The sequence below is a fragment of the Motacilla alba genome, chromosome 2, assembly GCF_015832195.1.
Source record: "Motacilla alba alba isolate MOTALB_02 chromosome 2, Motacilla_alba_V1.0_pri, whole genome shotgun sequence".
Classification (NCBI taxonomy): domain Eukaryota; kingdom Metazoa; phylum Chordata; class Aves; order Passeriformes; family Motacillidae; genus Motacilla; species Motacilla alba.
The window spans coordinates 100482149-100508949 of NC_052017.1; the positions used below are offsets into that span (position 1 = coordinate 100482149).

At 38.8% G+C, this 26801-nt stretch overlaps 1 protein-coding gene across 1 annotated transcript; it reads right to left on the reverse strand.

Annotated features, from left to right (window-relative positions):
* Positions 1–618: 618 nt before the first annotated feature.
* VAPA (VAMP associated protein A) lies at positions 619–26657 on the reverse strand. The gene is made up of 6 exons (XM_038127797.1): positions 26438–26657; positions 9676–9828; positions 6960–7063; positions 4856–4936; positions 2340–2516; positions 619–1407 (listed from the first exon to the last, which is right to left on the reverse strand). The coding sequence occupies exons 1-6, from the start codon at positions 26511–26513 to the stop codon at positions 1249–1251; spliced, it is 750 nt and encodes a 249-aa protein (XP_037983725.1). The 5' UTR covers positions 26514–26657; the 3' UTR covers positions 619–1248.
* Between the last annotated feature and the right edge of the window lie 144 nt (positions 26658–26801).

The following is a 26801-nucleotide window of genomic DNA, read 5'->3' on the forward strand; positions in this document are numbered from 1 at the left end:
CATAAAATGATTTTTATTTCCCAAAGGTGAGCAACTGAGCCAAAGGTGAGCAACTCAGCAAATATCAACTCTTCTGCATCATGGAATTCACTACGGGTGTCTGAATGATTCAACTTGCATTTTTTAGTATCTGCTAAGACAGAATTATAAACTGAGTAAGTTAATACATGTGAATTAAGTACCCTTAAGAAATCAAAGAATAATGTTGACTCCTGGAAGACACCCAGAAGATCCAAAGATGGAACAGAAGGTTGATTATTACACTCCTGCACAATCCAAGCAAATTGTTAATATACTGAAAACATTCATGTCTGGCATTTGCACCTGCTGGATATCCAAATTATTCTGTCCCAAAACAAGTTTGATAACCATCCTCTTTGTAGCTGAAAGCAGCCAGAAAACAGTTCATTTGTTTAAACAAATGGAATGGAAACCTTTTTTTTTTTTCTTTCCCAAGCTTCAATTACAACAGTCAAAGCCAGAGACTTAAGCAAATAAACTTCAAAATAGCCATTTGTTACAAGTAGCAAATTACCATGAACAATGAACTTGTTAAGAATCCCCTCTAAAAGCACGACACACACAAACAGGCTACCCAGCAGAAAAATCTGTTAACAATTTTATTTCTTTTGTCATGTTAAATATTATGGGACAGGACTGTTAAGGATGAAGAACTCTCAACAATGCCTCACAAGGAATAAGAAAGAAATTCTGCCATGATATTAGCAAAGTAAGGTAAGGAGAAAATTTACACAGTAAGAGGCACCATTTCCCCCATAATACCTCTTGTCATATTCCTGAATGAGTGGGATTAGCAATCTAATAAATCATTTGTCAAGAGGTAACAGCAACAGATAAAATTTTAAAGGATTATTAAAATAACATTTACAAGACTCTGAACAATTTTCGAATTCTTATTAAAACCACAGAAAGAAAGAACAATTCTTTATTTATGAATTTTCATAAAGGACTGACTGTGCAACTGATACCTGCTATTGATGACTGAATGTACAATTTTGTCCAGCAGCTGAACAGTTTGTCTTTTCAGATTGTGTTTTCTAACCGTGCGAGATCATTAAAGGCAAAGCCTGTTATGATGCTGTACACAAGAACGGCCGCTCAGGCCATACTACCCATGATGTGGTAGGTAAACAAACCTTTTTCTGGCCAAGAGAAAACAAAAAAACAAAAACAAAAAAAAAAAAAAAAAGAAGCTGCAGTTTTGCATGCTTCTCTCACTCATTCTTTCTACAAGATGAACTTCCCTAGAAAGAATCCAATGAAAATGGCTGCAATTACAACAAGAAGTGAAGGAAGAGAATTAGAGCCATTATCTCTGAGGGCCAAAGCTGTGGGTGATCCAGATTTATCCGAGTGCGCTACCTTTCTGAGCCTCAAGCCTTCATCCTGAGGGGAAGAAAAAACACAAATGGAAAAAACCATAAATATATCACTAGCATAGAAAAAGCTGAACTCAAAAGGCTGTAGTATTTACTGGTGAATATTTAAATGAAGTTAAAAAAAAAACCCTCAACACATACAACATTACATCACATCAAAATCCAAAACATGAACATAGAAAAACGTATTTAAAATTAAGGACCATAATTCATTAGTCTCTCTGCTTAAAATATACACCAAAAATCTTGGTAGGCCCAATGAAACATTCTGCTCTTACTTACTATGTGTCAAAATTAAATTGCAGTAATTCCTTATGGTTAAGGAGAAATATCTGTTTTGTTTAGTGTCAATGTCATCAGAATAACAGGTGTGGAGATATCATATTATTTCATACTTCTTATGAAATTGTCAGAACTGTTCCAAAAGCAAATATATAGAAAAGACACAAAGTCATGTATTGACTAGTTACCAGTCACTGAAATGACACCTTTACATAAAGGTACAAGAATGTAGTGTTTGCTTACCTCCTCTGGCCAAACAATTGCTCTTGTTCACTAGCTGTTTGTAATACAAAATGTTACCACTCTAGATCTCACTCATTATTAATGAAACATAAAATCCTTTTACAAAGCTACTAATTCAGTACCTTCAACTTAGGCTTAAAGTAACTAAGGTCACCTTAAATAGGACCACTTCATTTAAGAAGAAAATTATGCAGCTTCAATGTCTCCTCCATGACAATCACAAAGTCTCAACCACTGACAAGTTCAAAATACACATTATACACAGGACAGTAAAGTCACATTATGAATTGATCTTGATGTTTTAACAGTTTTTTCTGTTTGCTAGAATTTACATCTTTTGGCCTAATTAGAAACCAGACCTTTCAAACAAGAAGAGTGAAGCCACCTCAGTATAAACGTGGATGCAGAACTTACTCTCAGGTGCCGATTTTCATCTGTCAGCTTCATGATCTCTGCCTGAAGTCTTTTGCACTCCTCCACGAGCTTCCTTGTTTCAGTATCATTAAGTGAAACACTATGTGGTTTTGGCATCGGTCCATCCTGCTTAGATGTGTTCAGTACTGGGGCGGATTTGCTTGCATCTATATCATTCTACAAACATCAAGAATGATTTGAGAATTTACTTACCTAGAGAAAAATCATCCACAGCTTAAAAGTGAAACAGTGAAGCTACTAATATAGTTCAATGAGGTTTATATTTACAGTAAGCTGAACAGACACACTGACAGTTCAATTCTTACTAGCTCAAGTATTAAAAAAGCAAGAGAAGATTGCACTGTTTACCTGGTACTACACTCTACTGAGACACAAATTAATACTTAAGATGCTTAACACTGACCCTGGAGGCATCCAAAAGAGAGTATAAAACACACCAAAAAGCATTTGAACTTGGGGGGGGGGGGGGGAATAAAAGAAAGAAAGTAATCCTGCAATAGTAAGAAACAAAACAAAGTAAAATCAGAACAGGTCATGTCACCAACTCCTATGAAATATGTGTGACGCAAATGTTTTGCGCTTATAATACCTTTTAGTGAAGGAAACTAAAGTGCTGCACAAACATGAAAATTAAGTCTGACAGCATCTGAAATAAACATTACTAATTTTGAAGAGTCACAAAAAGCTGTGAAAAGAACAATATTAAAATTAACAATCTAATTCCCACAGCTCTACTCAAAATCACAAAATCACACAATAGTTTGGGTAAGAAGGAACCTCAAAGAAGATCTAGTTCCAACCCCCCGCCCCCACCACTACAGGAAGGGACAATTTTCACCAGATCAGATTGCTCAAAGCCTGATCCAACACAGCCTTAACACCTTCAGGGATGGGACATCCACAATTTCTCTAGGTAACCTGTTCCGGTGCCTCACTACCTCCTGAGCAAAGAATTTCCTCCAAACATCTAACCCAATTCTTTCCTCTTTTAATTGAGAATTATTCCCCCTTGTGCTATCAGTATCTGCCTGTGTTAAAAGTTGCTGCAATGAGGTGTCCATGGAGCCTTCTCCAGGCTGAACAACACCACTTCTCTCTGCCTGTCTTCATAGGAGAGATGCTCCAGCCATCCAAGCATCTTCAGGGCCTTCGTCTGGACTTGCTCCACCAGCTCCACATGCTTCTTATGCTGGGGAACCCAGAGCTGGACTCAGGACTTCAGATGGGGTCTCACAAGGGCAGAGTAGAAGGAATCAGAATCTCTTCCCATGACATGCTGGCCACATTTCTTGTGGTGCAGTCCCAGATGCAATTGGCTTTCTGGGCTGTGAGCACACACTGTAGATTCATTTCCAGCTTTTCAACCATGAGAACCCCCAAGACCTGGCAAGTCTGACTGCCAGTGAAGACTGAGGCAAAGAAGTCAGTGAGTACCTCAGCCTTCTCCATATTTGTTGTCACCAGTTCTCCTTTCTTGTGTATCAGGGGGGTTCACTCTCCTTGTCCTTTCTTTTCTAACATACTCCATACTTACGGAGTCCCTTCTTGTTACTCTTCACATCCCTTGTCACATCCCATTTCATTTGTGCCATAGTTTTCCTGATCCCATCCCTACACACCTTCAAACCATACCCCTGTACTTCCCAAGTCACATGTCCCAGCTTCCACTGACTGTGCACTGCCTTCTTACTGAATGCAAGGAGCAGATCCTTGCTCAGCCATGCCATTTTCCGGCCTGCCTTCCTTATTTCTTACACATGAGGGTGGAGAGCTCTTGCACTCTAAGAAAAATGGCCTTAAGGAGCTGGCCCTGGAAGGGCCTAAAGCCCCTTAAGAGTGTAAAGAGATGACTTTTTAATTAAAGAGTAAAATCCTCTGTCCTTAGGGATAGTTTCTTAGGAGGAAGTTTTGTATAACCCGTTACATTTCTCTCACTACAATACACACTTTAGAAAATTAAAGCCAGAAAGTAAACTTTGTGCCTTGATAATAAATGCTCAACCTTTACACTTTTACTGTTTAACACATATTTAGGAAGCTTACACCTTCATCTCATAAATTATCCTTTCCAAAAAAGAAAGAAAAAACAATAAACCAATCCCCAAAAACCCCGACCACAAAGCAATCCCTACATTCCCTTCCTCCAAATATTAAACTAAGATTGCATCTGAAAACTATAAAGTATAAAAATAACAAAAATATAGTTTTTTGGCACTGCTCTCCATTGCTGGAGTTTTTTAAGATGTGGCTGGACAGAGTGCTCCCTTTAGGACAAGATCTTGGACCAGATGGTATTTCAAGGTCCCCTTAAACCTGGGCTATTCCATGATTCTATGAATTCTTAAAAGATTATATACTGAACACCCCTACTGTCTAACTTACTACAAATTCCATCTATTCATTTAGTCATTAAATCAAGTAAGTTAAAAAATAACCCTGAAATTTCTGTGAGATCCTACCAGTCAGTGTATGACAGTTTCTTATTCCTTACTTACCAGTTTATCATTTTCATTGGGCATCTCAAACACACATCTCAATTTGGAGTCCATCAGCTCATCAGGTTTCGCTTCTTTCCACTAAGAAAACAATTAATACAGTTATTTAACATGCTGGACTCAAGCAAACATCTCAACAGTTCATGAGCTTGCTCTTAGCACTGACCTCCTGTACAGCTGAATACCATGCTTACCCTCCCTGCAATTTTCAGACTTGCTTATGAACAATGCTTTTTGTTCACACTCACTGCTGTAACAAAAGCTAGAGATGGCTACTCAAGTCTGGAAATGAAAAAGGGAAACTGAATGCAAGGATGGATCCATCAGAGGTTTGTATGAAACACGGAGGGGACAATACAGTGGTTTCTTAACACACAATGAGAAACAAGTAGCATCTGAGTCAGTTTGAAAAGAAAGTTCTAGCCCTATTATGCCTCACTAAATGTACTGCTTGTATCACATCTTAAAAGCACTGGTTTTAAATAAAAGATTGAAAGATATCTATTAGTGACTCTACATGTGTTCTAGAGTAAATTTCTTTGGTTCTTCAAATTTTAGACTTTTCCCCACTTTCTCCTTTTTACTGCATATCGTGTGACAATTTGGGCCTAGAGAATTTTTCAAAGTTGTTTATAAAAAAACATTTAAATTTTAATGGTTCTCAGTATATTTAAATAACTAAATTACGCTGGAATCTCTCTACTCAACTGAAAATCAACTTTCAAAGCATGTACTTCATGCAGTTGCCTTGAATTCTTAGGCTCAGAGACTGGTCTGAAGTCTGCAGCAATTTTTCTAATAGGTCCTCCTGTTACCTTATAGGTGTTACAGATTCAAATATTCAGGTTTTTCATAACATGCTTCCTATTTTTTTTTCCAGCAGTATTAGTTATACAGTAACTTTTAACTACAATTAGCAATTTTCTGCAAGATCTGTTTCTCAGTACTATATACATGAACTCACTAAGAAAGGTATTGAAGGTATTTCTTATATTTGAAAGGTATTTCTGAAGTTGGTTTTTGTCCTTACCAAACAGGCAGGCTTCATTTACCAAACATAATCAAGAGCTACTAGAGCACATGAAGAAAAACAAACTAGTTCAAAAAGGCAGACGGTGTTAAAATTCACATCTCCAAAGCTTCACAAAATCTAGAAGGTTTTCCACTGCTTCCAGTGAAGAGTGATGCCACAGTAATCTTTGCCTTCATATAAGGGGACAGAGCCCAAAAGGTCTCTTGGATTGCAGCATTTATAAAATCTCATCTCTATCCTTTGCTTCCCCTCTCCTTCTCTGCCTCGAGTGAACATCAAATGTACCTGTGTGAACCCAGGCACTACTTAAAATAGTTTGTAGTGTTAGAAGCATGTGCAATGTTGACCTCCACCTTAGGACATACTTATGTGACTCCACATATACCCTAAAAGGCACATTCTGACAACTGAGGGCTTCATTCCCATTGCTGCCAGCCAGTAAAATCAGAAACAGGTACCTTACTTCTGAACTAACAAACTCAAACCTACATATCTTCTTTCTGGATCTTGCATCAGACCAACCAGCCTGAGAACTAAAGCTACAACATGTTCTATTTAAACAGAAAATAAATCTAAAATTTGTGCTGTGTCTAGCCAGCACTTGGTATCTTGCAGGGGGACACATCTTACTCTTGAAAATGTTTTAATTCATTATAATCCCATTCAACATTTCACTTAAACACTTTTCGTACCAAATGAACCCATTTACATACAGCTTCAGGCTTGTTGTTTGAATAAACTCTTGATTCCCTCAAATTCAATCTCTTTATCCCTTTTAAATTAGCTGCATATAAAGGTATAATATGCCCATATTTTAACACTGAACTGACATTACCTTAGACTCACTCCTATTTCCATTCACTAACCTCTATTTTAATCACTACAGGCAAGTTCTAAGAGCTGACCTTGTATTTCATATTAAAAACTCTGAATCACTTTTGAAGTCACACTTGTTCAGAGAAAACCCAATTCTCCTTCAAAAAGGAATTGCAAAAACGTGAATCATTTATAGTTAAACCAAATTTTTTAAGGAAAAAAATACATCAGCCATTTTACTCCAATTTTACTTACCACTGCCTCCATATCTGTAATATTTGGTGGTGCATAGGTTGTTTGTACCATAAACTTGTGTTTACTCTTCTCATTTGGGTCATAGTCAAAAGGCTGCAGCATTACTGTTCCAAAGGAAAAAATAAAACTGTGATTCTTCAGCTAATCACTACAGCAAGCATGTACATACAGCAACCACTTCAGATTTAGTCCTCGTTGAACAGACACTGAAAGTTAAAATGCAAAGGCAGTGCATACACTATAGAAAAAAAGGACTGAGAGGTCAGAGTCTGGTGTGGCTGACATGATTATTTCTGTAATTACTACAGGAAAAGACATTTCATACACAAATATGAACTAACATCCTGTAAAAGAGACCGAAAAAGAATTACATCTAAATAAGTGTATGTGGGAGTAGACTTGCAACTTGATCTACCAGAGGACAAGGACTCAGTGAACTAGAGAGCTAAATTATCTCACAGCGTACATACACTGTCTTCCACAGAATGAGAATTTCAGTTCAGTATATCTTTATACAAAATTAAGAGAAGCAGAGGCAGTTTCAGAAAAATATAAGAAAAAATACATGGAGTCCTATAACAATTATCTATTTATGTACCTATTTTATAGCAATGAGAAGGCTATGGCAGAGATACTGATATAGCTAGAAAAATGCAAAAGCAGAGGGAAAACCATTAACAAGTAACAGTAACGAGCTGTGAAGAAACAAGAGTAACATGGTATATTACGAAAAAAACCCAACAAGAAGCAATTGCTGTTAACAAGTTAACAGCAAACAACACATTACAGGATAATAAATAGTAAATTTAGGGTATCAATGTAAAGAAAAACAGCTCTTACAGAATTTGTATTTTTGGAAAAAGAATGAAAAAACATGGCTGAAGAAAGTTACTTAGTGATTCACAGTTGAAAAGTAGTAAATGATTAAAAAATGCCAGTGGACTTCCTTAAAATGACTGTCAAATCACATTTCCAACAAAGAATTTAAAAACCAGCTTGGCTCTGAATCAGCAAGATGCATTAAACAGGCTGCAGACAGCTAACACTACCACAACATTCACTTTTGAACATAAGAGCTTCAGCCCACAGTATCCTATAGTTATTTCTCTCTGCACAACAATATGAGAGAAATCTATTTTTAATTATATGAAAGATGACTCAGCACTGAAAACATTCAGCTGAGAGAATGATGAGATAAAGTGGGTCACTAGAAAAATAATCTGTGCACATATCTTAGCAAATGACCCAAAAGAAATTATATGCCTAAAAACAAAAATATGAAGCTGACACTGCAGGGAAGAGAGCTTGGTTCTGAAAAGCACTGTGGAATCATTATAACTAAACAATGGTACTTGAAAACATCTTGAGGTCACTGTAGCTGAATAACTGCATGAGAACCCAGTAATACAAAAATAGGCACATCAAAGACTTCCTGCCATGCCAACTGAAGACTCAAGCAGTGTGACAATGTTTCCCTTTATTGGAGATCCTGAAGCCACAATATTGTTTACAGCTCCAGTACTGACTCATTAAAAAAAAAAACACAAAATATTTAAAGCTTTGAAAAAAGATAATTTATAACTATGAAAACACACAGGATGTAATCCCTCAATCTATTCGATTCCCTGAAGAGAAATGCCAGCAAGATCTTGACTGTGATATTGAACTACCCAGTGGAAAAATCCCAGACACCAGGTCAAAGGCACAGCTAAGGCAAAACGGCTGTAGGTTGTAGTTGAAGATGGAAATAAAGAAGTTTTTGACTATTTGAATCTTAAATCAATTCTCAGTAAAATAATCTTTCATCCCCAAGTGAGTGAATAAGTACAATGAGTCCAGACACTGGACTGCCCACGGTAAGCAATAATGAAGTTTTAAAGGGCCCCATTCCACAAATCATATTAAATTAGAAAACTCCTACAAGAAAAGTTACTCTAAGGTTTTAATCAATCACAAACTTGTCTTGTGTTCTTCTTTGCATCATTTGAACATATCACCTGAATATCTCCAGCTTCTTTTAAACTTCCCAAAGGGTGCAAGAATGTGCATCTGAAAACCTCTGAGGATTGCTCCCTTATTTCCCTTTTGCTTTGCTACATAGGTCTCCAAGGGTTCTAAAATAATCTGTTTTCTAGCCCTAGGATATCTAGGAGTTCACACCTGTATTGCCTGTGATATGTACAACCTGAATTCCCATTATTCTAGAGATTCTACCACAAAATGGTCAGGAGAATTACCTACAAAAATCATTTACCAAACCTGCAGACTAGTATCTAGTCTTCCCATTTTCTTGAGGAGAAACTACTAATTGTAAACTATTTTTTTTTCTTGAATGCTATGAACTATGAAATGTTACACTTTAAGCACATCAGAGCAGCCAAGAAATGCTATACTTCAGGATACAAACATGAATATAGTAGTCTGAGGCAAAGGTACTGTTAATGTCACTGCCCATTTTCAACTTGCTTTTCCTCCTTTTAGAGAGCCACAAATAAATGCGACAAAGGCAAGTATTTCTACGTGGAGGATTTTTTCATGTATCGTTGCAGCTCTACATCAGGTTGCCAACACATTAATGAGGCAAATCCTTTTTATTTAAAAATAAAAAGGTTTTAAAAAGCTGACATACTTCAAACAGTCTTTAGATCAACCATTAGGGAACTGCATCAAAAGCCTTAAAAACACTTAACCTATAACTAGGTATATTTATTTTTACCTGAAACAATTACAGATGATCCTGGGTCAATAATTCCACTGTTTGGCCTCACGCAGTATCGACGAGGTGCTGTGGTCTTCACTTTGAAGCATACTTTTCTATCTGATGGGTTTCGTAGTTTAAGATTTGTAGTTACTACATCTGTAAAGGGACCTGGAAAAAAGGATGGTCTTTTTAAAATATACACACATGTCTGGAGAAGAAATCTGTTTATACAGTACAAGTAACTCTTAAAATACATCTTGTTGCCAATAAACTACCAAAAGCAGGTTGAATCATACACCTGTTAGGAACATCCCTCTGTTACATGCAAAGAGGGCTCTATCACCTTAGCTATAACAATATACATTACAGCAATCAAGAACACTTAAATATTACAACAGACTCGAGCTGCTGGCACAAGTGGTTCATATATGTATATGCTATTCCTACCAAATCATTCTTGGTATTTGAAATAACTAGAAGGCACTGGTCACATGGAAAAGTAAATTTTGCTGAATTGTTCTTCAGGGGTAGAAGTAACACATTCTTTGGAACTCTTTCAATTGTTTAAAGAAAGAAAACACTGAGACTAAAACATAGTCACTGCTCTTGAGATTTCAACTTCTGTCAGCTTCTGACCTCCTATAGAGTTAAAAGAACAAGGTATCACTCTCCTCTTTTACATTCAAAATAAGCAAGAGAGATGATACTCTATGCATGTACTCTAATTGATCCACAGAAAAGCAATAGTTGCTATTGTAGTTGAAGTTGCTGTATTTATATATTCAATGCAGTGTGCTCTCTAAACTGTATTTATGTTAAACCTCCAGGACAGGAATTCCTTCCAAGTCTGGACAAGAGGCGTAATTCTAATATGAAGCTGCAAAAGCACATGTTCCAGCAGAGATCACCTTCATGCAATGCCACACACTAACAGCACAAAAAATAAGGTTCACAGCATTCTGAGCAGTGTTAATCTCCCTTATGTTTGTGTCATTTGAAAGCAAGACTGCAAGGGCTCTAGAAAAATGGTGTTTCATATGAACATGAAATTTATTCAAGAATATTCCATGTGTACATTAACTTTTAAGAACCTTCTTTATAGTTCTTTAAAACTACAAACTAAATAACCACAAAATAATTTTTATCAGTATTGAAAACACAACTTTTTCATTAAAAAACTACAATGAAAGCAAACTTCAGATTAAATTGGATGGAAAATATAAGTGATATGAACAAGTGGTAAGGTACAACAAAACCACTAATTGCATGAGATATAGGAAGTCAATTCAGAGAAGTCTGAACACCTTATTCCATAGAGGAGTCTGCACTTCTGTGAAGGAAAAAGCTCTGCCCGCTACCAAACACATTACTACACTAGAGGGCTCACTATTTGGCTGATGCCTTTATTTCTATAACTCATTCCAAGTATTTGATTATGAGAGAGCATTTAACAGTCCTAACACAAAACACCAAGATACAAATACATGAAGACTAAAAAGAGAATCACTGAGAACCAGAAATCACTGAGAACCAGAACACTGAGATGCAGATGAAGATACATGTGAGCTAGGTTTACATTTAGTGAGGCTCTTTTGACAAAATAGGAACTGGTATTATTTGTCTGAAACTTCACTTCTGATCTGACTTTATATGGTGGATGAAGTAAGTCATCCTCTCAATCCAGGCAAATTTGACGCAACCCCCAAGATGTACAAAATTACTTAAAAGTTTCCTGCCACTTATCTTTTTGATGGTTCTTGCATGATCCAGTTGTCTTTACCTATAGAGGGAGATCCAAAAAACCCTCCCATCACCCATACCACAAACTGAACTAAAACCAAGCAGTTGAATACTCTTCTCATTTTAAGAGTGGTGATACACTCATAACACACCAAACATGTATTTTTTTCAAGCTACACACACATCTTTGAGGAAGTTATTCTGGGAGTTTTACTAACAACCACCTAAGCTATTAGTCATCTAATAACCACTGCTTTTGCAGTGCCCAGAGGCAAACAGCACTTTGAATCTGACTTTCAAACTTGAGGGTTACTTTTTTTTAATTGCAACTCTAGGCAACGTGAGGGGGTCTGCTTTTCAATCTTCAACTACTTTTACTAAGGACACTCTGCACAAAGGAAAAAAAATTACACAGTTCAGAGGCTCATTTTGAAAACCACAGTCATCAAGAAAAGGAGCTATACTATTCAAAACCATCTTGTTTCAAGACAAAGCAACAGTGAATTTATAAACTGATGATAACTGGTTCTTAAACTAAAAAAACAGATGTTCTGTTTCTTTTGAGACATGAAAGGTCTCCTCATGCCTGCCTTTTTAAAGTGTGCAATAATGAGATAGGATTCAATATAGTCTTCAAATTACTCTGCTATTTATTGTCAGTTTCAACACCTCAGATAATTAAAAGAAATCTGCCTTTCTTTCCCAGGTACATGAATGCAGTGACCTCCTTTGCATTTCCTGGATACTTCAGAAAAAAAAAGCTTTTAGCTCAGGGACATTTTTTAGAATCAGACATTTCTTTCAGAAGTGACTGAAATATTTTTCAAGGTCTAGAGGATGCTTATGACACTTTAGCTTTTACCTGCTTTCAAAAAGCTTTAAAGAAAATAGCTGTATAAAGACTCTCAAGACTTGCAACCATCAGATTTAATAAATAGGTGGTAACAAATTGGTGCACGAAACAAAGAGATGACTGAATTTCACTGCTCCTGCAGAACCCAGCTGTTTGGTAGTTTAGTGGCAAACCAACAGCATGGATGTGAGCAGGGACAGGCAGAAACAGACAGAAGGATAGTAAATCAGAAAAAAATAAATTTAGCACTTTTCAGATGAGCCGCATGATCTAAGTTAGCATGACACACCCTTCAAAAAAGAAACTGCAGCACCTGAAGAAGATTCTAGAGTTCACTATTACACAAACATAAGCACCACTACTTTTGCAGGAGTGGAGAAATGAAGTACAAGCTGGCAGTAACAGCCTAAATACAAAAGCCTAAACTACTGCTCTTGAGAAAAAATGTGGGGCATAGGCAGAAGAACCAGGAAGGAGAAATGTTTGGATTGTACTACACAGACTGCATGTAAACAAGGAAAAGAACTGGCAAAGATGGATACAAACATTCTGCTCATGCATCAAAATGGACAAATGCACACCCAGTTCATCTCAGTAAATATTCTGCTACACCAGGGCAGCATCATGATCTCAAAAATAGCATCTCACCTGCTGCTTGCATGACACTCAGGTCCAAGCAGATTTTTATTTAAGCATTTAAATCTCAGATAGGCTTATGTCTAACTGTACATAGAGAAGCTGTGGTAATTCAACTAATAAAATCCTGAGGCTACATACCAATGTAACATGATGTCTCATGACAAGAGGTCACTGCATTATAAACCTGTAATCTCAATCCAATAACCTCTGGAAGTCAAGAGTTACTTCAGAGGGGACACTGAGTTCAACAACTCTTTTAGTAGGGTAAATTCAAGACACCAATTACAGCATCTTCCTGGAATAAAGGCTGTGAAAGTGCCAGTTTGTTCCAACTGGTTTTGAATGGAGCTGTGACAATTCATGCCACAAGTTTTCCTGTCACTTTGACTTACGAGTGCCTTAGAAAAGAAGGACAGACACCTGCCTAATCACACTCAGAAATACCAGACCTATGCAAAAACTTCATGCGCTGAGTTCCTGATCCAGCTATCTTGCAGTGCAGTCACCACATAACATTAATGCCGGGGTTGCCTCTGGCAACTACACAGCTTGGACTACAGCAACTAGTGGGCAGGAAGAAATGCCACGAATTCTGCAGAGCCAGTTTCTACTGCTGAAACAGTGCCAAGTTTCCCAGCTTGCCACAAGCTTGCCAGTTTTGCTGCAGTAAAACCAAAATATAACTATTACTGGATAGGTAGGATCCAATCCATTTTCATCAATGGTGTCATTTTCATTTCAGATTCAGGTCTCCTTCACTGTGCCAGCTTCAAAACCCATTTTTCTACCATCTGAGATGGTCAAACATCAGGGCAAAAATGATGATGTGAGCACACCTTCCTAGCGTGGGAAGGAAGAGCTTAGATAAACCTCCACAGGCTTGGTACCCCTGGCAAAGGGGAGAGACCCATGTCAGAATCTCTAGCTGTACAGAGCAAACAAAGCACTTCTGAGAGAGGGGCAGGTTTGGTCAGAAAGAAGCTCCATTCAAAATGAGTAAACCTGCCCTAATGTACACAAAAAGCCTATCTTAAAATACCACCTCTACATAAAACTGGATAAGAATAAATTATAATTTTATTAAATTACACAAAATCTTTGATAATTAGAAGGCAGATCACTTGTAGAGTTGTCCAAAAATGAGCATGCATTATTTAACAAAATCAACAGCATTTTATGAAACAGCTTAAGTGTTAAGCATATTGCCCGCTTCAATTTAAGACAATGAACTGCAGCTGCTGCAAAAGCCAATGTCTAAGCCAATTCTGCCAGAAAACATTCTAGTTCATGCACTGAATTAAAGTTTATTTAAGCTGTAAATTGACACAGCAAAGTGATACATTCAGTCACATCTAAAAACAGTGTAAGTACATATAAAAAACATACACAGACTGGCAAAAGGAATCCACACTCCTTAAAATGTGTTACAGTATTAACTTCAAAAACATGGGGATTATATGCTTGAAGTGGAATGCTGTTTTTTAAAAACTGCTGCATCACCTTTGAATTTCCAAGAGCACTTGAAACATACAGAACACTTCAATGCACCTTGACTAAAACAAACTCAGGGTAGTTTTCTTTGGGTGCACAATACAGTTAGGTTGGGCAGACAAAGAAAACTCGTTTACTGCATTTGACAGTTTGAGCCCTAATAAATGAGAAATGAGCTCAAGTCAGCAGAATAAAAACTAATAGAGATATTGTAAACCAAGCAAGATAGATTTTGAGACCAAGTAAACTGACTTTTCAGATAGACCTGAGAGGAACAGAGTAAGATCTCCAGCAACTCATTCTGCCAGAACCAAATATAACAATGGAGTAAAGAAAGAGTAAGTTAAATTAAGAAAGCTCCATGTAATCAATATTTGTGTGATGTTATATAGTATTTTTATAATTAGGCCAAAATATAATTGTTTTTCTTTCCCATCATTTGACGTAGCAATCACAAAATGGTTGTGGCTGGAAGGGACCTCTAGAGGTCATCTGGCCCTAACTCCCTGCTCAAGCAGGGATACCAAGAGCCAGCAACTCAGCACCACAGCCAGAAAACTTCTGAATACATGCAAGGATAGAGACTCTACAGCCTCCCTGAACAACCTGTGCCACTACCTGGCTACCCTCAGGGTAAAAATGCGTTTTCTCATGTTCAGAGGGAAGCTGCTGTGCTCCAAGGTGTGCCCAATGCCTCTGGTCTTCTCACGGGCATGCATCCCCATCATCTTTGCACCTTCCCTTCAGGTATTTTATACACCAGTAAGATTCTCCTAAGCCTTCAGTTCTCCATCCTGGAGTAGCCACAGCTCTCTCAGCCTTTCCTCACAAGAGAGATCCTCCAGTTCATCATCTTCCTGGCTCTTCTCTGGACTTTCTCCATTGTGTTAATGTCTCTCCTGTACTGGGGAGCCCAAAACTGGACCCAGCACTCCAGGTGTGGCCTCATCAGTGCTGAGCAGAGGGGGAGGGTCACCTCCCTCAACCCGCTGGCAGCATTCCTCCTAGTGCAGCCTGGGACACCACCAGCCTTCTTTGTATCAAGGGCACATTGCTGGCTCACAATCAGCTCGGTGGCCACCAGGATGGCCCAGGCCATTTCTGCAAAGCTGCTTTCCCAGCTGGTCAGATCCCAACTGCCCTGCTGCTTGGATGGCTGTTCCTCCCCAGCTGCAGGACTTTGCATTTTTTTGTTGAACTTCACAAGGTTCCTGTCAGCTGTCCACCTGCCAGCTCCTTCAGGACTCACGTGCGCATTGCACTAGAGTCCTTGGAATTACTATGTCTAGCTTACTTGAGTACTCCTTCACCAGATCATCTTCCCCCAGAGGTACTGAAGGAAAGATGTCTAAAAATGAGAAATACTTGTGTTGTGTAGTCAATGTAGTTTTGACTTGCTATCAGATAAGAAAATCAATCTTAAAATATACACAAAGCACTTTATTGCTCAAAATCGAATTTTATAGTCCTTTCTGAAAAAAGCATATGTGACATAGCTACCACAAAAGAAAGTGAGATGAATTTATTTCCATAAATTCATTTTAAGAAATTAATAGTCAGACCTCTATGAAAAAAATCTGAAGAGAATATATAACATACCTTGCCACCAAACATAAATAACTCCTTCCTCTTGAAATACCAGGACAACGAACATTCAAACACCTTTGCCAACTGGAAGAAAAATCCCAACTCTAACAAATCACCTACATTAAAATTATTCATGGTCTGTGAAGCATAATAACTTAGGTTTCATGGATTAATACTTAAACATGAATATGAATGATCAGGAATAATCAGTGGATGAAGGTAAGAGATTAATTATACCTACAAATAACCATGGCTCTCAGGAAGATATTCATATATTAGAACAGCATTACAGAATCTTTCACTTCTTATTCTACCACAGCACTTGAGAAACAGTTATGTTTTATCATCAACCTGCATGTAAAATATAGAATGCAAAACAGGCTTTATAAGAAAGCTGACACACCTCAATGTCCACAATTCCTGAGGGCTGATTCTAGGCTATCACTGTTTACAAGGGGTAACATCAGATTTTATCTGAGCTCCCCACGATGACATGCTGTCAGCATTCATGCTGCTGATGTGTCCATCATAGATTTTTCTTTCTAAAAAATGCTGAGACAATGCCCATTTTTTAATCCTAAAATAGCTCATCTTCCTCTGTTAAAGGGGCAGAGCCCACACATGGCTACACAGCTTATTAGAGGTACTTGTGCAGATGCTGGCACACACGCTTTACTGGGGGCTGGTGTAAGAGAAATGGGAGCTGAAACCTTTTGCCTGCCATTCTGACAGAGAAAAGACAAAAATACAACAGGGTGACATTTCAAAGCAGACAAAACATTTCCTTTCATGTTTTTTCTGGATCAAAACTTCTTATTCACCCCAGCTTGTGACTAAAATGTTGTTAGTAGCCAAAAAAAAAAAAAAAACCAGTATAAATGCAGTAAGCATCTATCTCAAGGGTAAAGTACAACCACAGATCATTACCAGGAATTCTGATCAAGAGAGCGATATTTTCTTTATATATTAGATAAAATATAGACTAAATGTAGACTGTTCTGTATTTAATGTTAAATATGGGCAATGGTTTCTTTAGCCCTAACAACAACAAAACACCACTAGTTGTTAGATGGTATAACACGGAATAACTTCATCCAAAGATACTACTGCTGGTATTTAGCTTTAAAATCTAGCAGCCTAGGCCCAAGTCAATCATATATATCTATTCCTGACATTTTTCCTATTGAAAGAGTGCCATTACTAAAGGATGATCTAGTAACTAACATCAAAGGGATACTTGTACCTTAAACTTCACCACCATAATATCGTGAATTTCTTACTCACAATTCAGCTGTACTTGATTACATTGTTATTCTAGTCAGAGAAATATTAAGAGCATACTAAAATTGGTAGCTCTTAATTCTACTAGGATGAAGTCTTCAGGATCTAATCATAAAGTATTATTCATACCAAAGCACTGCTGAAATAACAAGAACATTAGAAATATTTAAATGATGCTTAACTTGAACCTTTAAACCATCAAATTATCCCCCCAAAGTCCTGAAGCAGCTAATATATACATGCAATCTTTCAGTATAGATTTAGTTCAGTAAGGGCTATGTTATAAACCCTTCCTGCTGGAGCAACTATTTTCTTTGCTTGCATAAGGTAGGACAACTAATGAGCTTGATATTTACAGAGTTTCTAAAGTTTCCAGAATACCAGCATATTTGATCAACACAACTAAATAAACAAGTAACTTTTCCCTTTGCTTTTTCCTCTTAAACTTGCTTTGTATTTAACCTGCTATAGCTTACCAGTGGTTTCAGTGATGCTGAAAAACCCAGATGTCCTGCTTAAAATATTCAAATATCCAGCAGCTTAAAATCCATATGCATCGTCATATAAGAAATCTCCCATTGGATACACCTAACTGATCTGCATTGCAACATACAAGATACTCTTCAAATTCTATAGCAGTAATCAGAACACTTGTAATCATCTCAGACGACAGCTGGAGTGGCACATAGAAAAACAGTCTTCCCACAGAAGACCAGACCAAAAGTTCTTGCCTTGCACTTTTCCCAACGTGCTCCAAGAACTGGGTATCAGAGGTGAGACACAAACCTTGAACAGACCACCAAAGCTCTCGTGGTTTCCACTGCAAGCAGTATCCCAACAGTGTAACAAAGTAACTTTAAAAATCAATCAAATTCACAAGTCGCCCAGCACGACAATAACCCAGAAAATTCTTTTAAAAAACAAACAAACAAACAGTTTTAGCTGTTGGACTGCTACATGGTATCCAACCTCAGTTCATAACACAGAGCCTGGTCAAAACAGACTTGTGTATCACACATTAAAATCTCCTACAGACAGGTCTAGCTGACTGGACTGCCTCCTGAACACATGAAGAGATCACTGCAGTTTCAGGGTGACTTTTCAGTCTCTGGAAGCAAACGCCACAGGTCTCCATTTCCCGAGCCACTGAAAGCCAAGCACAATCATTTCCTACAATCACTTGGGTAAACAAACACCTGCTTCAAACAGAAGTTGCCTTTAGTCGGTCTTGTCAATCAGGCGGGACCACAACCTCCACTTCCTCATCAACTTCACATCCCAGTACTGAGCTGAGCTAATACAGCCGCACTTCTCAGCACCAGCCAGGTCACTGCTACAGAAGCAGCTGGAGTTCCAACCTGAGCTACAACACAGAACGTGCCTGGTAGACGGCTAGTGGACATTCAAATTAAAAAACCAAACAGCTTTTACTTTCAGTGGGTCTACTATGTTTACTGGCCTTATTAGCACCATAGTGTTAAACATGATAACATGTTAAATTAACATCATATCCCTATGGACTAGAAATACTAGGTTTATTTCACATACGGAGCAGTTAGTCCCACTTATATAATTTTTAAATTCATGGATATCCCTTTTAACAGAGGAAAAAAATTAAACATATCTCAGTGAAGCTATTCTAATATCTTGGAATGCAACACAACATACCTGCTCTAGCTTAAGTACATAATTGTGTACTATTAATGTCCTACCAAACTATCAAGAACATTGTAAACTCATGACCTAGGAGAAGCTTTCTGAAGTCCACATGAAACTAATAATTTTGTAAGATGGTATCTGATGAATTTAAAACTAATTTTGCCCACATAATTTTTAGAAGGTTGGTTCAGACTGACATGATTCAGATTCAGCTAAGTTTCTAATGATCTAAATACATTCAAAGCCACTTGAAGCAAATTCATTTTTCCACCAAGTCTATCCTTTAGTCTAGATAGATTTTCTTTTCCCCAGTGCTTACCTTGCTGATGTATTTATAGATAGCAATCAGATTCCCTTTCAGTCTTCATTTTGCTAAGATTAACAAGCTAAAGCTATTCTACTTCACTTGTGTTAATAAAGTTGTCTTTGCATCATTCCCATTTGGGTTCATTTTATCTGACTAGGTGTTGCCAGGGATGCATTCAGATGAAGCTTCATCAAAGCCAAAAACCTTGACATTAATACTTTCCTCACTACAGAATTACAGTCCTGTATTTGTCTCATTTCATGACTTGTCACATTCACAATAAACCCATGATTAAGTACTAGTCGCTAGTTTTACTTCTTTTTCATCACTTCTAAGAAACTGTTTTATTATTAGCACACATCCAATTTTTTTTTGCATGCATCACATCTCCTAACCTTGCATTACCAGTGAGCTGTACCAGCATACTCCCACCCATACCGAGGTCATTAATAAAAATGGAACAGATTTTCCTCAAAAATGTATCAAAATGTATTGAAGACAAGGAGTTAGTGACAGCCAACATGGCTTTATCATGGCCAAATCAGGCTTGACCAATCTTGTGGCCCTCTACAGTGGACATCAAAGGACCATCAAAGGGAAGAGCTGCACATGTCACCTACCTGGACATCTGTACAGCCTTTAACATGCTGTGTCGTCCCCCCCCACCCCGATTCTTACCCTTAGAGAGATATGGGTTTGATGCATGGATTGTTAGATTCACAAGGAATTGTCTGGGTGGTTTGTCCAAAGAGGTCCAGCAACAAGTGGTATCTGTATCCCCCAGGGATGCATACTGGGACCAGTATCACTCAGTGTCTTCATCAATGACACTGACAGTGGAAGTGACATCACTCTTGGCAGGTCTGCACCAAGTGACACCAAGTGAGCAATGCAATGGATTCACTGGAGGGAAGGGATGCTATCCACTGGGATCTGACAGGAGTGGAAGGTGGCTGAATGGGAATCTCATGAGGGTCAGCAAGGCCAAGTGCAAGGTGCTACACATGGGTCAGGGCAATCCCCAGCATCACAGATAGAGAAGATCTCAGATCACACTGCGACATTCCACCTGGGACACTGCATTTTATTCCATGTTCCATCTACCTCAATGTCTTCATTCTTTCCTCTAAGGCTTTGCTTACTATTGAGGCCAGACGAATTCAAGCACTGAAGTGTCAGAAAAATATTTTAATCCAAGTAAGACCACATTTTGAGAAACAAAGGGGAGAAAAGTTCTGATTTGACTATCTTTTTAAATTTCATGCAAACACTTATTTTCTTCCTCTTCCATGTTTAATTAAACACATGAAGTCCTACTGCAGGATAATATTCAGCAAACTATCTTAATTCACAAGACCTTGCTCATATTCTGAACGAAATGAAAATATCTGTTTTCCTTTACATAATCATCTATTTCTCAATACATTCAAATACTAAAATGAAATATGACATTGCTAAATAATTTAAATGCCAGGAAATAACCTTATACAATCCAAAACAACACTAAAAGGCAAGAGAAGCTAGAAGCGAAGATAACCACACCCGAAGTAAAGTCTTACCACCTTAAGTAAAATAAAGTTACAAGAATTCTAACTTGTGTTTATGCATTTTTATTTTCAAAAATACCACATCAGAAATTATCTTAGTAGAGTTGTTTTGCTGATTTTTTTCTTTTTAAAGAAATTAGCTTACACTCACTTATCAGGTTTATCTGACACCACAAGCCTTGTAAACTGACAACTTCCAAACTGGAAAGTGTAATACTTATATAGTTAGTCAGGGTTGGTTTTTCCACTTTTAATACACTAAGTTCTTTACAGAAACCTTTTCTATTTGAATTCATGGCTTATAATGGAAGCATGTAAAAACCCTTTAGTGACTGACAGTCACAAAGATCTGGTTAACAAACATCTGCCAAAGACAAAGAAAGTAAAACGTTCACAAACCATGGTCAGGCCAATTTCTATTTCCACAATGGACAGTCAGTGCACTAAATTTTACTGATGCAATAAAACAGCTCCTCTCAATCCTCTGAAACTTTCTACTTTTCAACCTGGCCTTGAACAACAGTACACTGTTCATGCATAATACAGAATGTCTTTATAATATTAATAAAAATGTCTTGTGGTGATCTAGAACACCTGCTTATGCTATCAACAAGCAGCATGAATAAGCACTTTATAGTAATTACAATGCAAAGGTGAAGCTTTTATACCAATCATTGGTACACACTAGAAGGACAAGACGTGAGGTTTGGATAGTGTTTCATTGTTTAGTGAAGCAACAACAATACTAAGCAAAACAGAGCCCTATAATTTTCAGCTAAAGGACAAAACTTCTAAATCTTGACTGCTGTATACCTCTATCACCACAGGAAAACATTTCATTACTGAATCTTAAAACAAATGACAAACTAGTTCTGCCAAAATATAATCTAGCACTGTAACACACCTGACTTCACAGATCAATATAACTCCCTTTTTACAAGGCAGTTTTAAATGCAGTCTAGCGCAGTGGTAGAGACGATTGTATAACATAATACCACCTAATAAGCAACACCAGGTAAAAAACATTATCTTTCTTTTTCTTCCTCAATACATTCCCATAAATCATCCTGTGCTTCAATTTTCATTAATATGTAAAATGTACAGAAATTAAAATACTAACAAATACTACACTTGAGCCATGAAACAATGGATAGAAGTATACACATAGGAAGAACAAACAATGCCAAGAATTGCTCTTGTCTTTAAAAGAAAAAAAAGTCAGACTACGTGTTGAATACTGAGTCATTTTATTGCCATTATGCAATTCTCAACCAGTAAAAATATTAACTTAAATGGAACCATTTCAAAGTATCAGAAAGTCACAACCATATTAGTAATCACTTACAACCAGTTTTTCCCCCTCTACACTCCCACTCTTTTAGTTTCAAAAATGTTCCTGAATGAAGATACCAGAAAACTGACATCCCAAACACCTTTTTTTCCGAACTGATCTTAGAAAATTGGGACATCACAAATTCACTGATACTCTGAAGAGAGTCAAAACAGGCATACAATTTGACATAACCAAGATACACACAAGTAAGGCAGTAAGATCACATTTGAGGACTTCAAACTCTGCCTACACCAAAAGGCATCCTAGGCCAATTCTGGCAACAGACCTTGAGGGCAGGGGATGCATTTAACATTGAGCTATTTTTGCCTTTAAATTCCACCTTCTCGATTTGCAGCAACACATATCCCGAGGCTTTCAGTGTTACCAATAGCAGTGTAATGATTACAAAATAACCTACAGCAACATTTTTGTATTATTTAAAAGGCTGTCGAAATCTGCATTTCGGAATAAGCCGCAATACTTGAGTGAAGTGCTCTCTACCTCCCATGAAAAGTCATTTGAACATACACCAGCTGATAGCTGATTTTATACACTGACAATTCCAGTCTATGATGCAGATCAACAATCAGAAATGAAATATTCTCTGTCACACTGATCTCTCCTAGTAACTCAACCCACTGAAAAGAAAATTTCCTGCACAGACACATTCCAAATTTTATTTTAGTCTGCTAAAGGAAAAGAGTAGCTCATTATTTTGAGATGTTTACAAAGGTAACATAACTGGACTTCACACACTTGTAAGCAAGAACTTCAGTAAAGCATATCAATTTAGAATATTCAGGCATTTTTAGAATCTTGCATTGCTAGTCAGACACCTCTGAATCACAAGAAATTCAAATTCTGAACACTGTCTACTAATCTTCCAAAGCTCATCAAATCAACTAGTGTTGATTTTCAATTAGGTGTTGCAGAAGCATGTCTTATGACTGATTTAAACATTTGGAGAAGGCTTTTAAATTTTTTTAAAAAAACAATCATAATCCAAGACCAACTTAAATCCGTGTTACTTAAAATTGCAAAACTGGCTTCTTTGGCGTAAAGGAGTTTTCAATAACGTGCTACAAATTTTTGAACTTAAAACTTCAAATGTTGCTATTAAACTCCATGACTGCTTACAAAAAAAAAAAAAAAAATTAAAAAACATATTTATTCACAGGGCACCAATTCCAGATGCCCACAATCTTCACTGAACCAGAGCTACCAACAGTGATTACATGTATGAGTCACATGAAGAAGACACCAGTAAGAAGATGGTCCACCTTCTGAATGGGCTGCTTTTAAGTGTCCTGTGTTTCAGTTCTTCCTCTCCAGTCCTAAATAAACTCCAACAACTTCAGATTTGGGAAGTTAAACAAAACACATTAGAATACAAACGAAAGCCAACCTGCAGGAGCAATATGGCTGACAAACCTGGGTACAAGACCAGAATTTTGCCATGAGGCGAATTCTCAGTGCTCCATACGGAGTGCCTGAAAGTGACATTACGTAGTTTATCAACTGCCTCTTGGTTTCATCACTTTTAAGTACAATTTCTCCCTTTGTCACATTTGCACAACACTAAGAAAAGTACTTAATTGTTTTGTGGGCTTTCTTAAGATATTCCTGATAGTTTCAGAATCCAAAGAAATTCACCTACCAAAGGGAGTCAGAGGGAATCAACCATGACCCAAACACTATTAATGACTGAAACTTCTAGGACTACAAGCACTACAAAAACAGGATTGCAATCTTGGACACCAAGGGAATCATGTAATATGTTAGCTATCACAGGACATGTTCTTAGAACTCCCCTTGAATCGTGCTGAATAAAATTCAAGGATAAATCTATAACAGACCTTATTTTTGCTGATAGAGTAAATTAGGCTTTATTAATAAAAAAAAAAAGCAGTTTCATCAGGCAATGATGAATTTAAAGCCTTGTTAACAACTCCTTATGTTAAGTATTATGCATCTTTTAATGAAATAGTTGTTTGTAAAGGGACACACTAACATTTCACTGTTATCCTAAAAGTCAGCAAATCCATCGTAACTTCCTGAGGCAAGAAAACCAATAAAATTATTTGTTCAATTCAAATGTTTAGACTTAAACTGGATCTCTGTTCATATGCATCAACAATAATAATAAAAATATATTATTGTACCAATAAAATAACTTTGAATAATCTACTGCACTGAAAAAATGTGAAGTTTTATCCTTTTAACAAAGTTTTATGCTTTTCCTACGCTATGCTACATTTATTCTGAGTCATATATTCTCTTTCTTACTAACCAATTACTGTTTAGAAGGTGACACTCAGAATTCACTACTGCCAATATTGTATTCTTCAACACAGTACTTTAGAACTGGGTTAGTTTGTGGCCCACAAACCTTTTTAAACAGCTCTAAATAATAAGCAGTTAGAAAATATTTCTTGAGAGTGCACTCAATGCTCTCTCAATTGACAGCACTTTCTATAGTATATTACTGCAATAGTACAGTAATAGAGAGTGCTGCAGTCTCATTATGCTTCACATTTTGTTTTTGCTTAGTCTGCTTTTCAGAAATTTTCCTAATATATGCAATAGCCTGAAACCGAAGTTTATGCCTAAAGAATACACATTTCATGCTCTAAGTGCATAAACATACAGCACAATAAAGATCACTGACTGACAACAGCTTCACACAGACAGAATTTCTAATCTAGTATTTATTCTATCAACACACTGTTTCATTTCACATCAATAGGGCGAAGTTCCAGCTCAAAGCCATCTCAAACTTGCAGGCTTCGAATTAGACACAGCATTTTTTTAAATTAAAAAAAAAAAAAAAAAACCTGAAATAATGCATTTTCCCCCAACCTGTTCTGAACACAGCAGACTGAAACGTGAGGGCAGCCAGACCAGCAGCATTTTAATAACACAAAACCCAAGTGAAAACGACAAGTTCCTGCAACAGTTTTGAGTCTGTGTATGAAAGTGCAATTTTGAAAAAACAAATTAAAATTGAAGCTATCGAGAAACTAATATGCATAATTAGACAGATGTTGAGGTCTAATTGATTTGACGGATCAATAAAACAAGTATAGTTTGCTAATTTATCTAAATGCTAGGCCAGACCAAAGGTATCTGGGGGGAATACAGTGTTCTATTCTAACACAAACATTAATTTGTTCTAGTTGTCCGTGGAAGATTTTTACAACATCATAAATTCCACTCTGTCCTCTAAAACAATGAAAAATGAGCATACTAAAAGTGGAAAACAGAAGAATGTACAGGCACGTCCATGTGCTGACACCAGTCACAACACTTAAAAATATAAGTTCACATAATATTAACTACTCTTAAAAAAATAAATATAATACTGATGATTCCAAATCTGAAAGGTTCTGAGATTTTTCTCAGTGCCCCTTACAAGTATAAGACATCATCAAAAAACTACATGTTCTGACACGCTTTTTTTTTTTTATGCCCTTGCTTTTCAACGATCACTCATTTCTGACAGAGCCTTTCCTTTCACAACTATGTAATTCATGAGGAGAGAAAACCACAGACGCACACGATACCAGCACTAGCTGGGACCTATTTTGACAGCAGCACGTCAGCAGTCACAGCCATGCGGTCGGCACGCAACACGCAGCACACATAAAACTTCCGAAAGGCACGCATTCCATTTCCCTCATTCCCAGGAAAGAGGCGAGCTCCCTGTTTACGTCCCGGTAGCCTGCCTGAGACATGACAGCTTTGGGGAAAGGGCGCGGAGCCCTTTGCCGGGCTGGCGTGCACCGGGGCGAGGGTGCGGGTGCCGGGCACCGATGGTGCAGAGCCGCACAGCTCCGCGCGGACGCCGGGCCCCAGCACGGCTGAGACGAAAAGCGGGACAAGGCCAGGCGTTAGGGCAGCCTCGCGAAGCCTGGAACGCCGCAAGTCTTCCACCGCCCGCTCCAGGGCCTCTCCTGCCCGCTGCTGCCAGAGGGAGCCCGCACCGCCAGCGACCGGAGAGCGACACCCGCGTCCCCGGGCGCCGCTGCTCCGGGGCCGGGCCTACGAGCGCAGCAGTGTCACGGCGGGGCGGGCGGGGGCAGGGGCACGGAGGGGGCGGCCGATCCCACCCGGCACCGCGGATCCCCGCGGGATCCCAAGATGGCGGCGGCCGATCCCGCTCACCGGCTCGGCGGCGCCCCCCATCCCCCGGCGGGCGGGCAGCGCCCGGCACCGCGGCCCGCCCGCGGCAGGCAGCGGGGAACGCGGCGCCCGGAGGCGGCCCGGCGCCCAGGCGGAACGGGACACCCCGCCGCTGCCGCCCCTCTCCCCTCCGCCGCGCCGGGTTCCCCCCTCCTCACCTTTGAATTTGAGGTCGGTGGGCGGATCGAGCACCAAGATCTGCTCGTGCTTCGCAAGAGCCCCAGCGGCCGCCATCTCGCTCGCTCGCTCCGGCGGGAGGAGGGGCAGGGGGGAGGGCGGAGGAGGCGGAGGAGAAGGCGGAGGAGAAGGAGGAGGGGCGGAGGGGGCCGGCGGTGCCGCCGCTCCCTCGCGGCGGGCGGGCGGTGTCTCGGCGCAGCTCTGCGGGCGCTGCCGGCGGGGCGCGGGCCGAGGGCGGGCACTGCCGCTGCTGCTGCGCGCCCCCGAGCGCGGCCCCGCGCCCTACCCGCCCCGGCAGCACCGCCCCCTGCGCGGGCACGGCGGCGGCGGCGGCGCGCTCCCCCC